At 38.0% G+C, this 13,578-nt stretch overlaps 1 protein-coding gene across 3 annotated transcripts in view; it reads right to left on the minus strand.

The window, feature by feature from the left end:
- The window catches only part of ATP2C1 (ATPase secretory pathway Ca2+ transporting 1), a 155,726-nt gene that overhangs the window by 29,408 nt on the left and 112,740 nt on the right, over nt 1–13,578 (minus strand). For all 3 annotated transcript variants that reach the window (XM_047768294.1, XM_047768313.1, XM_047768303.1), the window contains 4 exons: nt 3,720–3,844; nt 2,292–2,389; nt 378–473; nt 202–291 (listed from right to left, as the gene is read on the minus strand). In XM_047768294.1, the coding sequence (XP_047624250.1) occupies nt 202–291; nt 378–473; nt 2,292–2,389; nt 3,720–3,844 (409 nt within the window). The remainder of the gene's footprint in view (nt 1–201; nt 292–377; nt 474–2,291; nt 2,390–3,719; nt 3,845–13,578) is intronic.

The following is a 13,578-nucleotide window of genomic DNA, read 5'->3' on the forward strand; positions in this document are numbered from 1 at the left end:
TGGCATAGGCTGCAGCTAGAGCTCTAATTCAACCCCTAGCCTGGCAACTTCCATAAGTGGTAAGTACATCCATGGAAAAAAAAAAAAAAAAACTCAAATACTGTGAGTCTTCTTCATTCTACCCCTCAAGGCCAGTAATACTGAAATTGGCAGCTTCACATTCTCTTGAGAGGTGTCAAAGAAAAGAGAACAGGCACATACCTTCATTGCAAGAGCAATTAAGGCTCCTTCTGTTGGCTTCCCCATGAGAGTGTTGTTTCTAATTACAGCATCATTGCACACACAGCCCGCCTAAGAGAAATAAACATAAACTATGAACACATCATGTGTCCTAAGTCATTAGGAAAGAGTCACTTTCTTAGAGAATGAGTATTTACCTCGACTATTCTGCTAACAGATGGGTTATAGAATCCATGAACAACATCACCATCAACAATCACTTCCCCAAATGGGTTGTAGCCAACTCCAGTGACCTAAGGAACATAAAGTGGAGTCAGTAATACAACCAATACACAGTGACAATACTTATGAGAACCAAAAACTATGACAAGTTGTGTTCACTGCATTTTAAACATCATGACATTCCTAGTGTATATACCTAGAAAAAGCATTTAAATCTGCTTTTATTGTGAATTCTATAATGAAAGGAATATATACTAATTTTACAATGATAAACCTACAATTAATTATATCAATAATTACTGTGCATTAATAACTATAATGCATATTAAGATGCAATATATTGTTAATATAATTAATATAATTTCATAGTTTCTACTTACAATATACTACAAAAAGATAAATAAACCATGAAAGTATACATAAGTGAACTTAAATTTATATAACATTTATATACACACTAAATTTTGCAAAGAATTCAAATCTTTGAGCACATCTAACATTCATGACAAACATGTGACCCAGACAAAAGCAGTATTCTTTTTACAAATATGCAGACTTAGAGACAAATAATTTACCCTAACACTTATAAATTACTTAACACAGTGTACTGCATGTCAGCTTTAAAAATCAGAGACAGAGATAAGTCAGACACTGATCCTATACAGAGAAAACCAAGCCAAATAAAAGTTAAATTGCACAATAAAAATAAGACAGTTTGGAGATAATGGTTAATGTTCGACATATAAAATTATAGTCTTACAACAAGAAACTTACAACCTACCTTCCATACCTGGACCATACCATATAAGCACCTGTAACCCTAATGACCCTTCTGAGCCATCTAGAAAACACACAGTCAACAACACAGCAGTGGGTATCCTTAACCAAATCTAACACCCTAAATATCAAGTCTCATTTTACAGCCTAGTAAAATGGAATTAAATAGACCTAAGTACAATTTTTATTAATCTGTCAAATGCTTATCTTGCTCAGAGAACTGGCTATAAATACATTTTAAAATACCTACCCATTGTAAGTAATGCTAATGAAAATACCAGCCAGAAATCCTGCCAAGCCTAGGTGGGAATGAAACTTGTACCCACCTAGCTTCTAAATCAACCAATGCACATACAATGACATGCACTTCAGAGGCTGCCAATATATGATTTTTAAAACAGAGTAATCTATCTATTCATCTATTCTTTAAACAACATTTACTACAATGAAGCAGACCCTGTCCTGGACAAGAGAGCTCCTGCTCTATTATACTTAATAGTGTAATGAGAAGAACAGGGAATTTTACCTGGATAAGAGGTATGGAACTATAACTCAGAGAGAGTTCTGGGTGGTCAGCAATGCTTTTCTAAAGAAATGGGTTGGAAATGAGGTGCAAAGGATGAGGACGCATTAGGCTGTCCTAAGTAGTGAGAACAGTGGTGAAGATTCTAAAGCAAGGTGAATTTTGTCACACTGAAAGAACCATAAATCCAGTGTATGTGATGCACAGAGCAAAGGGGAGATATAAGCTCAAGAAGGAAATATGAGACAGAACATGTAGGGTAGTGAGGGGCCCCAATTCAGGACCCTAGTCACAATGGAAAGCCACTGAAGCATCTTCATTTAGAGAATTCTGCACATACAGCAAGAGCTGTATGTGCAGAGTCTGGCGATAGATGGATGTGAAGGAGACTGAAAGAAAGGTTCGAGGGATCAATGTTTCTGGACTGAACAAATGGAGCAGAGTCAAGACTCAGGAGAGTCTTGGGATGGAAAATGCTCAGGCACTGACTAACTTACATACAGCCCATGTGCAGGTAAGGTCCTGGCTGAACACCAAGACTCTTAAAAAGGAATTCTGCTCTTAGAGATAAAATCTATAGAGTACCTACCTCAGCCCGCAAGCCATCGGAAGTAAATATGTGGGTAACAGTCATTTCGTTCTTCGTCAGGGTTCCAGTTTTATCTGAACAAATCACATTACAGCAGCCTAAAGAACAAATCACTATGCATCACCAAGAGTGACGGGAAAATTTAAGTTCACACTGAAAACACATCAGACTAGAAGACTGTCCTCCTCCTCTGAATTTTGTAAAAGTCAAGTTCATGTGTAATTTTAGATTGTTTATTCTCATTGTGCTTACTTTATCATAAGGTAGTTTCTAAAATAAAAAAATTAGATACTGATAAATGATGTCATTTTCTTATTTATTTACAGCTGATTTCTACGAAGATACTTGGTATTAGCTTTGTATAATAATTTTATATATTTTCTAGAAAGTGTCAAGGGTACCTAAATACAAACTCCTATATTTTTTTTCAGTCAGTATTTTAAGATATTCTTGCCATCTCAATATTAAAACTCAAACAAGAGGTTAAAGTCAACATTTTGAATTCTTAAATAAAAAAAAGTTTCATAACATAACAGTATTCAAAATTTTCCTATCACATAAAATTAATAACAATGTAACCACTCTATGTTTACTGTTCTTATTAATAAATTCAGCTCAAGAATGGCATTTTAGGATCTATAATAATTATCATCTTTCTTGAGATGTCAAAAAGAAACAAATGTATGTCACTCTCAGGTTTCACTGGTTAACTTTTTTTTTGTTTTAACATGACTGAAGCATTAGAACATTCAATGATGCAGAAAGATTTAAAGTTCCCTGATCTGAATGATACTTTTTTTTTTTTTTGGTCTTTTGTCTTTTTAGGGCGGCACCCACCAGCATATGGAGGTTCCCAGGCTAGGGGTCCAATCAGAGCTGTTGCTGCCAGCCTTCGCCAGAGCCACAGCAATGCCAGATCCAAGCCGTGTGTGCAACCTATACCACAGCTCACGGCAACACCGGATCCTTAACCTACTGAGTGAGGCCAGGATTGAACCCACAACCTCACGATTCTTGGTCGGATTCGTTTCTGCTGCGCCATGACAGGAACTCCTGATACATATTTTTAATGACCTTTTCTGGTTGTTAAAACCATACTTTGGCATTCCCACTGTGGTGCAGTGTTAATGATCAGGCTTGTCTCTGTGGAGGCACTGGTTCGATCCCTAGCCAGGCACAGTGGGTTAATTATCTGGAGTTGCTGCAGCTGTGTGGCACAGGTCACCCTCTGGCTCAGATTCAAACTCTGGCCCAAGAACTTCCATATGCCTCAGAGAGAGCCGAAATAGGAAAAAAAAATACCCAACACTGCCACAAGCCAAACACCACCATGCAAACCTCTAAGGCAAAAACTGTAAAACCCAAAGATGATTCCTTGTTGATGTAAACTAACACATCACTGGAAGCATACTCTAAACGGAGACTTACCCAGAGTTTCAACAATAGGTAGTTTTTTCACAATGGCCCTTTTCTTCACCATTCTCATTACACCAAGGGCTAAGGTAACTGTGACCACAATGGGAAGTCCTTCAGGAATTGCTGCTACAGCCAAACTGTAACCAATAAATACACAGCATTGAAGTATAAACTTAGTAGTACCCACAATAATTAATTGGCTCTTAAAACGGAGGTTAATAAATACTAAATTAACATTGTCAACACCCAAAAAAGGCTTCAAAATGAGGGAAAATTAATTAACATTTATGGGACACCTATTTGCCAGGTTAAGCACAGTGGTTAAATATAGGTTCTGACATCAGAGTACCTAGATTTGTACCTCCAGCTTCATCAATTTTGACCTGTATGACATCAGCTATTATAGCTATTACTGAAGTTTAGTTTCCTCACCAATAGATATAGATAACGATACCAGGTGTTAACACAAAATCTTGGAAGTTCCCATCATAGCTCAGCGGAAATGAATCTGACTAGTATACTTGAGGATGCAGGTTTGATCACTTATCTCATCAATGGGTTAAGGTTCCAAGAGCTGTGGTGCACGTTGCTGAGGCGGCTTGGATCTGGTATTGCTGTGGCTGTGGTGTAGGCCGGTGGCTACATTTCCGATTCAACCCCTAGCCTAGGAACCTCCATATGCCGAGGGTGCAGCCCTAAAAGGACAAAAAAAAGAAAACAGGAAAAAAACTTGGATATGAATGTTCACAGCAGCATTATTCATTATAGCCAAAATATGGAAAAAGCCCAACGTCCATCAGCTGATGAATGGGAAATTGTGGTGTATTCAAACAGAACGATTCAGCCATAAAAAAAAGAATAATGTACTGATTCACGCTACAAGATGGATTAACCTTGAAAACATTATGCTAAGTGAAAGAAGCAGACACTGAAGGACACATGTTATGTGATTTCACTTATATGAACTATCAAGAGTAAGTAAATCCAAAGAGACAGAAAGGGGTTTAGTGGTTGTTAGCAGGTAGAGAGAAAGAAGAACAGGGAATGACTGACTAATGTGCACAAGGTTTTCTTTGGGGGTGATGAAAAAGTTCTGACACTAGATTATGGTAATGGTTGTAACATTCTGAATTACTTAAATCCAATGAGTTGGATATTGTAAAATGGAAAAGTTTTAAAGTATATATACTTTATCACAACAAAAAATAAATCTCTTCACTATCCTTGTAATTAAAAAAAAAAAAAAAACTCAAAATCCCTCCTTTTGTCCCATTCCAAGTATTATCCCCTGGCTCTGCCACAGATAAAGTCATCTGCATACCCATCCTTCACTCTAATACTGCTTCATTACTACGTCTCTACTGCCCCATTTCTACTACCTACTTTTCCTCTAGCATGAACTTGATTATCATTACATCCTGCTCTATAACCATAACCTACCTTTTGCAGATTGATTCTAAAGGCTGAAATGCAATGAATAACATTTATAGTATTAGGGGCTGAACAGTACACACTCAAGAACCAAAAAATATGTTATCATTAATGGCTCCCTCTCTTTTTTCAACTAAGTAAGAATAGAATCCTCTCTACTTATGTTTCCGTTAACCCTTACCGTATCAGAAATATAGGCATCATTTACAATCTAGATCCAATAGAACTTTTTGTTCTTTTTAAAATATAATTTTAAATGATATAAATATAATTTAAATATAAATTGTTCATATTTAGATATAAATTAATAAATAATTTAAAATGACTTTACAATTTTTAAAAAAAATTTTTATTTTATTACTAAATGATTTTATTACATACATAGTTGTACAATGATCATCACAATCCAATTACACAGGATTTCCATCCCACAACCCCAGCGCATCTCCAGACCCCCCAAACTGTCTCCTTTGGAAACTATGTTTTTCAAAGTCTGTGAGGCAGTATCTGTTCTGCAAAGCTCAGTCTGTCCTTTTTCAGATTCCACGTCAGTGAAAGCATTTGATGTTGGTGTCTCATTGTATGGCTGACTTCATTTAGCATGATAATTTCTAGGTCCATCCATGTTGCTAAAAATGCCGTTATTTCCTTCCTTTTAATGGCAGAGTAATATTCCATTGTGTATATGTACCACTTCTTCTTGATCCACTCCTCTGTCAATGGACATTCAGGTTGTTTCCAGGTCTTGACTATTGAAAAGAGTGCTTCAGTGAACACTGGAATACATGCATCTTTTAGAGTCATGGTTATCTCTCGATAGATGTCCAGGAGTGGAATTGCTGAGTGGGATTGCTGGATCAAATGGGAGTTCTATTTTTAATATTCTGAGGACTCTCCAGTGTTTTTCCACAGCGGTTGCACCAATGTACAATCCCACCAACACTGTAGTAGGGTTCCTTTTTCTCCACACCCTCTCTAGCACTTCTTGTTTGTAGACTTTTTGATGATGGCCATGCTGGCTGGTGTAAGGCGGTACCTCAGAGTGGTTTTGATTTGCATTTCTCTAATAATGAGTGATGTTGAACATCTTTTCATGTGTTTTTTGGCCATCCATATGTCTTCTTTGGAGAATCCTGTTTAGATGTTCTGCCCATTTTGATGGGGTTGTTTGTTTTTTTGGTATTGAGCAGTAGGAGGTGTTTATAAATTCTAGAGATTAAACCCTGTCAATCGATTCATTTGCAAAGATGTTCTCCTGTTCTGTGGGTTGTCTTTTCATTTTGTTTAGGGTTTCCTTTGCTGTGCAGAAACTTTTAAGTTTAGCTAAGTCCCAGTTGTTTTGTTTTACTGTCATTACCCTAAGAGGTGGATCTGAGGAGATGTTGCTGTGGTTTATGTCGGAGAGTGTTTGGCCTATGTTTTCCTCTAAGAGTTTTATGGTGTCTGGTCTTATATCTAGGTCTTTCATCCATTTGGAGTTTCTTTTTGTGTATGGTGTTATGGAGTGCTTTAATTTCATTCTTTTCCATGTGGCTGTCCAGTTTTCCCAGCACCACTTATTGAGGGGGTTGTCTTTTCTCCATTGTATATTCTTGCCTCCTTTTGTCACAGGTTAGTTGGCTGTAGGTGCATGGGTTGAATTCTGGGCTTTCTATCCTGTTCCCCTGATGTGTATGTCTGTCTTTGTACCAGTACCATAGGGTTTTGATTACCTGCTTTGTGGTAGAGTATGAGGTCAGGGAGCCTGATTCCTCCAGCTCCATTTTTCTTTTTCAGGATGTCTTTGGCTATTCTGGGTCTGTTGTGCTTCCAAACAAACCTTAAGATATAGTTCAAGTTCTGTGAAAAATGTCCTTGGTAATTTGATAGGGATTGCACTGAATCTGTAGATTGCCTTGGGTAGTATGTCATTTTGATAATATTGACTCTTCCCATCCAAGAGCATGGAATGTCTTTCCATCTAATTGTGTCATCTTTGATTTCTTTCATCAGTGTTTTATAGTTTTCAGAGCACAGGCCTTTTGTTTCTCTAGGTAGGTTTACTCCTAAGTATTTTATTCTTTTGGATGTGATGGTAAATGGGATTGCTTCCCTGATTTCTCTTTCTGCTCTTTCATTGTTAGTATATAGAAATGCCATCAATTTCTGTGTATTGATTTTGTATCCTGCGACGTTGCCAAATTCATGGATGAGCTCTAACAGTTTTCTGGTAGAGTCTTTAGGGTTCTCTGGGTATAGTATCATGTCATCTGCAAACAGTGGTAGTTTTACTTTCTTTTCCAATTTGGATTCCTTTTTTATTTCTTCTACCTCTCTGATTGCTGTGGCTAGGACTTCCCAAACCATGTTGAATAGTAGTGACAAGAGCAGATATCCTGATCTCAGTGGGAATTCATTCAGGTTTTCACCACTGAGAATGATGTTAGCTGTGGGTTAGTCATACACAGCCTTTATTACGTTAAGGTAGGTTCCCTCTATGCCCATTTTCTGAAGGGTTTTTATCAGAAATGGGTGCTGGATTTTGTCAAAGGCTTTTTCTGCGTCTATTGAGAGGATCATATGGTTTTTATTCTTCAGTTTGTTAATGTGGTGTATCACACTGATGGATTTGTGGATATTGAAGAACACCTGCATCCCTGGGATAAATCCCACTTGATCATGATGTACAATCCTTTCAACGTATTGTTGGATTTGGTTTGCTAGTATTTTGTTGAGGATTTTTGCATCGATGTTCACAAATGCAAATGGCCTGTAGTTTTCTTTTTTTGTGGTATCTTTGTCTGGTTTTGGTATCAGAGTGATGGTGGCCTCATAGAATGAGTTTGGGAGTATCCCTTCCTCCCTTTAAAGTCTATTTTGTCTGATATGAGTATTGCTACTCCAGGTTTCTTTTGATTCACGTTTGCATGGAATATTTTCTTCCATCCTCTCACTTTCAATTTGTATGTGTCCCTAGACACGAAATGGGTTTCTTGAAGACAGCATTTTTCGATTTTTTGGGAATACTTTCAGAAGGATAGCTGTTAGCTCTTCTCTAAATGTTTCATAGAATTCACCTGTGAAGCCATCTGGTCCTGGACTTTTGTTTGCTGGAGTTTTTTTAATCACAGTTTCAATTTTAGGTCTTGTGATTGGTCTGTTCATCTCTGCTATTTCATCTTGATTTAGACTTGGAAGATTGTACTTTTCTAAGAATTTGTCCATTTCTTTTAGGTTTTCCATTTTATTGGCATAAAGTTGCATATGGTAGTCCCCTATGATCCTTTGTATTTCAGTGATGTCCATTGTTACTACTACTTTTTCATTCTTAATTTTATTGATTTGAGCCCTTTCTTTTTCTTGATAAGTCTGGCTAAGGCTTTATCAATTTTGTTGATCTTTTCAAAGAACCAGCTTTTTGTTTCATTGATCTCTTCTATGGTTTTCTTTGTTTCTATTTCATTGATTTCTGCTCTGATCTTTATGATTTCTTTCCTTCTACTAACTTTAGGTCTTGCCTGTTCTCTCTCCAGCTTCTTTAGATGTAAAGTTAGTTTATTTGAGCTTTTTCTTGTTTCCTGAGGTGGGCTTGTATTGCTATAAACTTAGAACAGCTTTTGCTGCATCCCATAGGTTTTGGAGTGTTGTATCTTTGTTGTCATTTGCTTCTAAGTAGTTTTTCATTTCCTCTTTGATTTCTTCAGTGATCCATTGGTTGTTTAGTAGCATGTTGTTTAGTCTCCACGTGTTTGCTTTTTTTTTGGCAGGTTTTTTCTTGTTGTTGATTTCCAGTCATATAGCATTGTGGTTGGAAAACATGCTTGATATGACTTCAATCTTCTTAACATTACCAAGGTTGCATCTGTAGCTCAGGATGTGATCAATCTTAGAGAATGTTCCATATACACTTGAGAAGAATGTATATTCTGCTGCTTTTTGATGGAATGTCCTATAAATATTATTAAGTCCACTTGGTCTAATCCTTCATTCAGGGCCTGTGTTTCCTCATTGATCTTCTGTCTGGATGATCAGTCCACTCCTGTAAGAGGGGTGTTAAAATCCCCCACTATGATTGTGTTATTGTTGATTTATCCTTTCAAGGTTGTTAGCAGTTGCCTTACATATTGTGCTGAACCTAGCTTGGGTGCACAGATATTTAAAATTGTGATATCTTCTTCTTGGAGTGATCCTTTGATCATTAGATAGTGACCTTCCTTGTCCCTTAAAATATTTTTCATTTTAAAGTCTATTTTGTCTGACAGGAGTATTGCTACTCCAGGTTTGATTCCCATTTGCATGGAGTATTTTTTCCATCCTCTCACTTTCAATTTGTATGTGTCCCTAGACATGAAGGCGGTCTCTTGAAGACAGCATATATATGGGTCTTGTTTTTGTATCCAGCCAGCCAGTCTATGTCTTTTGGTGGGGCATTTATTTCATTAACATTTAAGGTAATTATTAATATGTATGTTCTTATTGCCATTTTATTAATTGCTTCGGATTTGTTTTTGTTGCTCTTTTTTCTTCCCTTCTTCTCTTGCTCTCTTCTCTTCTGGTTTGATGACTATCTTCGGTGTTGTATTTGAGCTGATTTTTCTTATTTGTGTATCAATTGTACATTTTTGGTTTGCAGTTACTCTGAAATTTTGATATGAGTCTACATATATACAAGATTATTTTAAGTTGTACGTCTCCTAATTGTAAGTGCATCTTCAGTGTCCTGCATTTGTACCTACCTCTTCTCACGATTTCTGATTTTGGTGGCATAACTGCGCATGGATGATTTCTTATCTTTATATAAAATGGTGAGCCTTGTTATATGTGGTATTTTTCCTTCTGGTTGAGGTCTTTTCTTTTCTCCCTAGAGAAGTTCCTTTAGTATTTCTTGTAAAGCTGGTTTAGTGTTGATGAATTCTCTTAGCTTTTTCTTGTCTGTGAAGCTTTTGATTTCTCCTTTAAATCTGAATGTGGGCCTTGCTGGGTAAAGCAATCTTGGTTGGAGTTTTTTTCCTTTCATCACGTTAATTATATCATGCCACACCCATCTGGCCTGCACAGTTTCTGCTGTAAAATCTGCAAAAAACCTTATCAAGGTTCCCTTGTGTGTCATTTGTTTCCTTTCTGTAGCTGCTTTCAGTATTTTCTTTAACTTTCGTCAGTTTGATTAGTATGTGTTTCAGGGTATTCCTCCCTGGGTTTATTTTATATGGTACTTGTTGCACTTCCTGGATTTGAGTGGTTCCTTTCCCATGTTAGGGAAATTTCCACCTATTATCTCTGAATATTTTTTCTGTCCCTTTCTCTCTCTTCTCCTTCTGGCACCACTGTAATACCGATGTTGGTGTGTTTAGCACTGTCCCAGAATTCTAATCAGAGCTGTTGCTGCCAGCCTACACCAGAGCGACAGCAACACCAGATCTGAGCCATGTCTGTGATCTACACCACAGCTCATGGCAACGCTGGATCCTTAACCCACTGAGTGAGGCCAGGGATCGAACCTGCAACCTCATGGTGCCTCGTGGGATTCGTTTACCCTGTGCCATGATGGGAACTCCTTGATTTCAATCTTTTTTCTCTGTTCCGTTTCGCATCTGTGACTTCCACTGCTTTGTCCTCCACCTCACTTATTCGTTCTTCTGCCTCCTGTATTCAGCTGTTGGCTGCTTCTAATGAATTTTTTATTTCAGTTATTGTATTTTGCATCTCTTCTTGCTTAAGTTTTATATCTTTTATCTCTTTGCTCAATGTTGCCTGTAAGTTATCCATCTTTGCCTCCAGTTTATTCCCAATGTCTTGCATCATCTTCAGCATCAACAACCTAAAGTCTTTTTCCTGGAGGCTGAGAATCTCCTGATCACTTAGCTGTTCTTCTGGGGGTTTTTCTTTCTCCCTCATCTGAGTTATAGTTCTCTGTCTTTTCATTTTTATAGGTTTTTGGTGTGGTGACCTTTTTACAGATTAAATAGAGTTGTAGGCTCTGTTACTTCTGTTGTATTCCCCCCTTGTGGCTAAAGTTGGTAGGAGGCTTGCTGTAGGCTTCCTGATGGGTGGGACTGATGCCTGCCCACTGGTAGGTGGAGCTGATTCCTATCCCTGTGGTGGATGGGACTTTGTGTCTAGATGAGATCAGAGGTGGTTGTGTGCCTTGAGATGGGGGTGGGGGGGTCTTTAGGCAGCCTGTTTACTGATGAGTGGTGCTGGGATCACCTGGATAATTGTTTGCCCTGGGACTTCCCAGTGCTGATGGGTGCTACCAGATTTTCCCCAAATGGCCACCTCCAGAGAAAGGCACACTGATGAATATTCCCAAGAGCTTTGCTTCCAATGTCCTTCCCCCACCACAAGCCACATTCACCGCTGTTTTCCCAGGAGGTCCACCAAAAGCTGGTAAGCTTTGACCCAGATTCATATAGAGACTTTGCTTTGCCCTGGGATCCAGTGTACATGAAAGTCTGTGTGTGCCTTTTACAAATGTGGTCTCCATTCCCCCCAGTCCCATGGAGCTCCAGCACACAAGCCCCACTGGCCATCAATGCCAGATGCTCTGGGGGCTCTCTCAGTGCTAGATCCCCACACATGGGCATCTGATGTGGGGTTCAGAACTCTCACTCCTATACATGAGTCTCTGTGAAACAGTTACTTTCCAGTCTGTGAGGCTTCCTACCTGGGTGGTATGGGGTTGCTTATATTGCATAATTGCCCCTCCTACCACATGATGTGGCCTCTTTGTCTTCTGGAGTAGGATATCTTTTTGAAAGTTTCTGTTCCATTTGGTTGAAGACTGCTCAGCATATGGTTGTAAATGTTGTTATTTTTAGGAGAGAAGCTGAGCTCCAGGCCTTCTAGTCCACCATCTTAATCCCATTTCCCACTTTTTTTTTTTTTTAATGGCCACACCCGTGGCATACAGAGGTTCCAAGGCTAGGGGTCAATCAGAGCTGTAGCCTGCAGCCTACACCACATAGCCACTGGCTTATAACCCCAGCCGCAGTAACACAGGATCCGAGCCACAGCTCATGGCAGTGCTGGATCCTTAACCCACAGAGCAAGGTCAGGGATCAAACCTGCATCTTCATGGATAGTACCTGGGTTCATAAACTGCTGAACCACGATGGGAACTCCAAAATTCAATTTTGTTCTGTTTTTTGTCTTTTTAGGGCTGCACCCTGGGAATATGGAAGTTCCCAGGCTGTGGGTCGAATCAGCTGCCAGCCTACAACATACCCACAGTAACATGGGATCCAAGCCGTGTCTGCGACCTATACCACAGCTCATGGCAATGCCAGATCCTTGAACCTGCATCCTCATGGATAGTAGTTGGGTTTGTTACCACTGAACCACGATGGAAACTCCCTAAAATGATTTAAATAAAATCATTTTAGAAATAATTTATAGTAATAAAATGGATTATGAAAAACTTCATTAGAAATTTGCATTTGAATTTTAATCCTAAAGTATATTCCTGGGTTTGAGAAATATCTGAAATGGACAACATCCTTTGAATTCAACAAACTCATCAACTGTCATGAATAAATTTGGAAAATAATTACCTTATAAAATAGTGATTTCAAATTCAAAAGACATTTCTAACAGTTTGAAGGTTTATCAACTGTTTTTTTTTTTGGTTTTTTTTTTTGCATTTGTTTCTTCAAAATGCAACACTTCTGAAAATGGTGATGGTTCACAACTCTTTTGAAAACAGGACAGTCCAATTTGTAACATAATACTACTTGAAGAATTCCTTGCTATAAATGATAAACAGAGTATCTGTCCTTCCCTTTTTGTCCTTTAAACATATATTGTTCATTCATTAATTCAGGAGTTGGAAAAAATCTACACTATCACCATCTGAGGAGTCAGTGTTCAAATTTCGTTTACATGACTCAATTTCACCTTCATCATTAGAGCCTCCCATGGTTGTCTCTTCGCATTTATCTCCCGATTTTTCTAATAACTGAAAATTCATCTGTCAATTCTTTGCTATTATGGTAAAAATAAAAATTTCTGAATTCAATTTTCTTTAATGAATGCAAAAAAAAAAAAAAGACTACAAAGATTTCTTTTTTTGTTGTTTTTCAGGGCAGCACCTGTGGTATATGAAAGTTGCCAGGCTAGGGGTTGAATCAGAGCCAGACTATACCATAGCCATAGCAAGGTGGGATCCAAGTCATGTCTGAGACCTACACCAGAGCTCAAAGCAATGCCAAATCCTTAAACTACTGAGTGAGGCCAGGGATGGAACCCACATTCTCAGAGATATTAGTCAGGTTCGTAACCTGCTGAGCCACAATGGGAACTCTCAAAGATTTCTTTTATATTTTCTTAAATGATAATGTAATACTTTGGGCAACACAATAATAAAATTAAAGGATAACAGAATAGTAATGATTTATTTATTATTAGCCTTTTAAGTAATGATTCTTCTGCTTTCTTTACTGTTTTACTCATTTTTGCACAGTTG

This window comes from Phacochoerus africanus, chromosome 1 (assembly GCF_016906955.1).
Source record: "Phacochoerus africanus isolate WHEZ1 chromosome 1, ROS_Pafr_v1, whole genome shotgun sequence".
NCBI classification, from domain to species: Eukaryota; Metazoa; Chordata; class Mammalia; order Artiodactyla; family Suidae; genus Phacochoerus; species Phacochoerus africanus.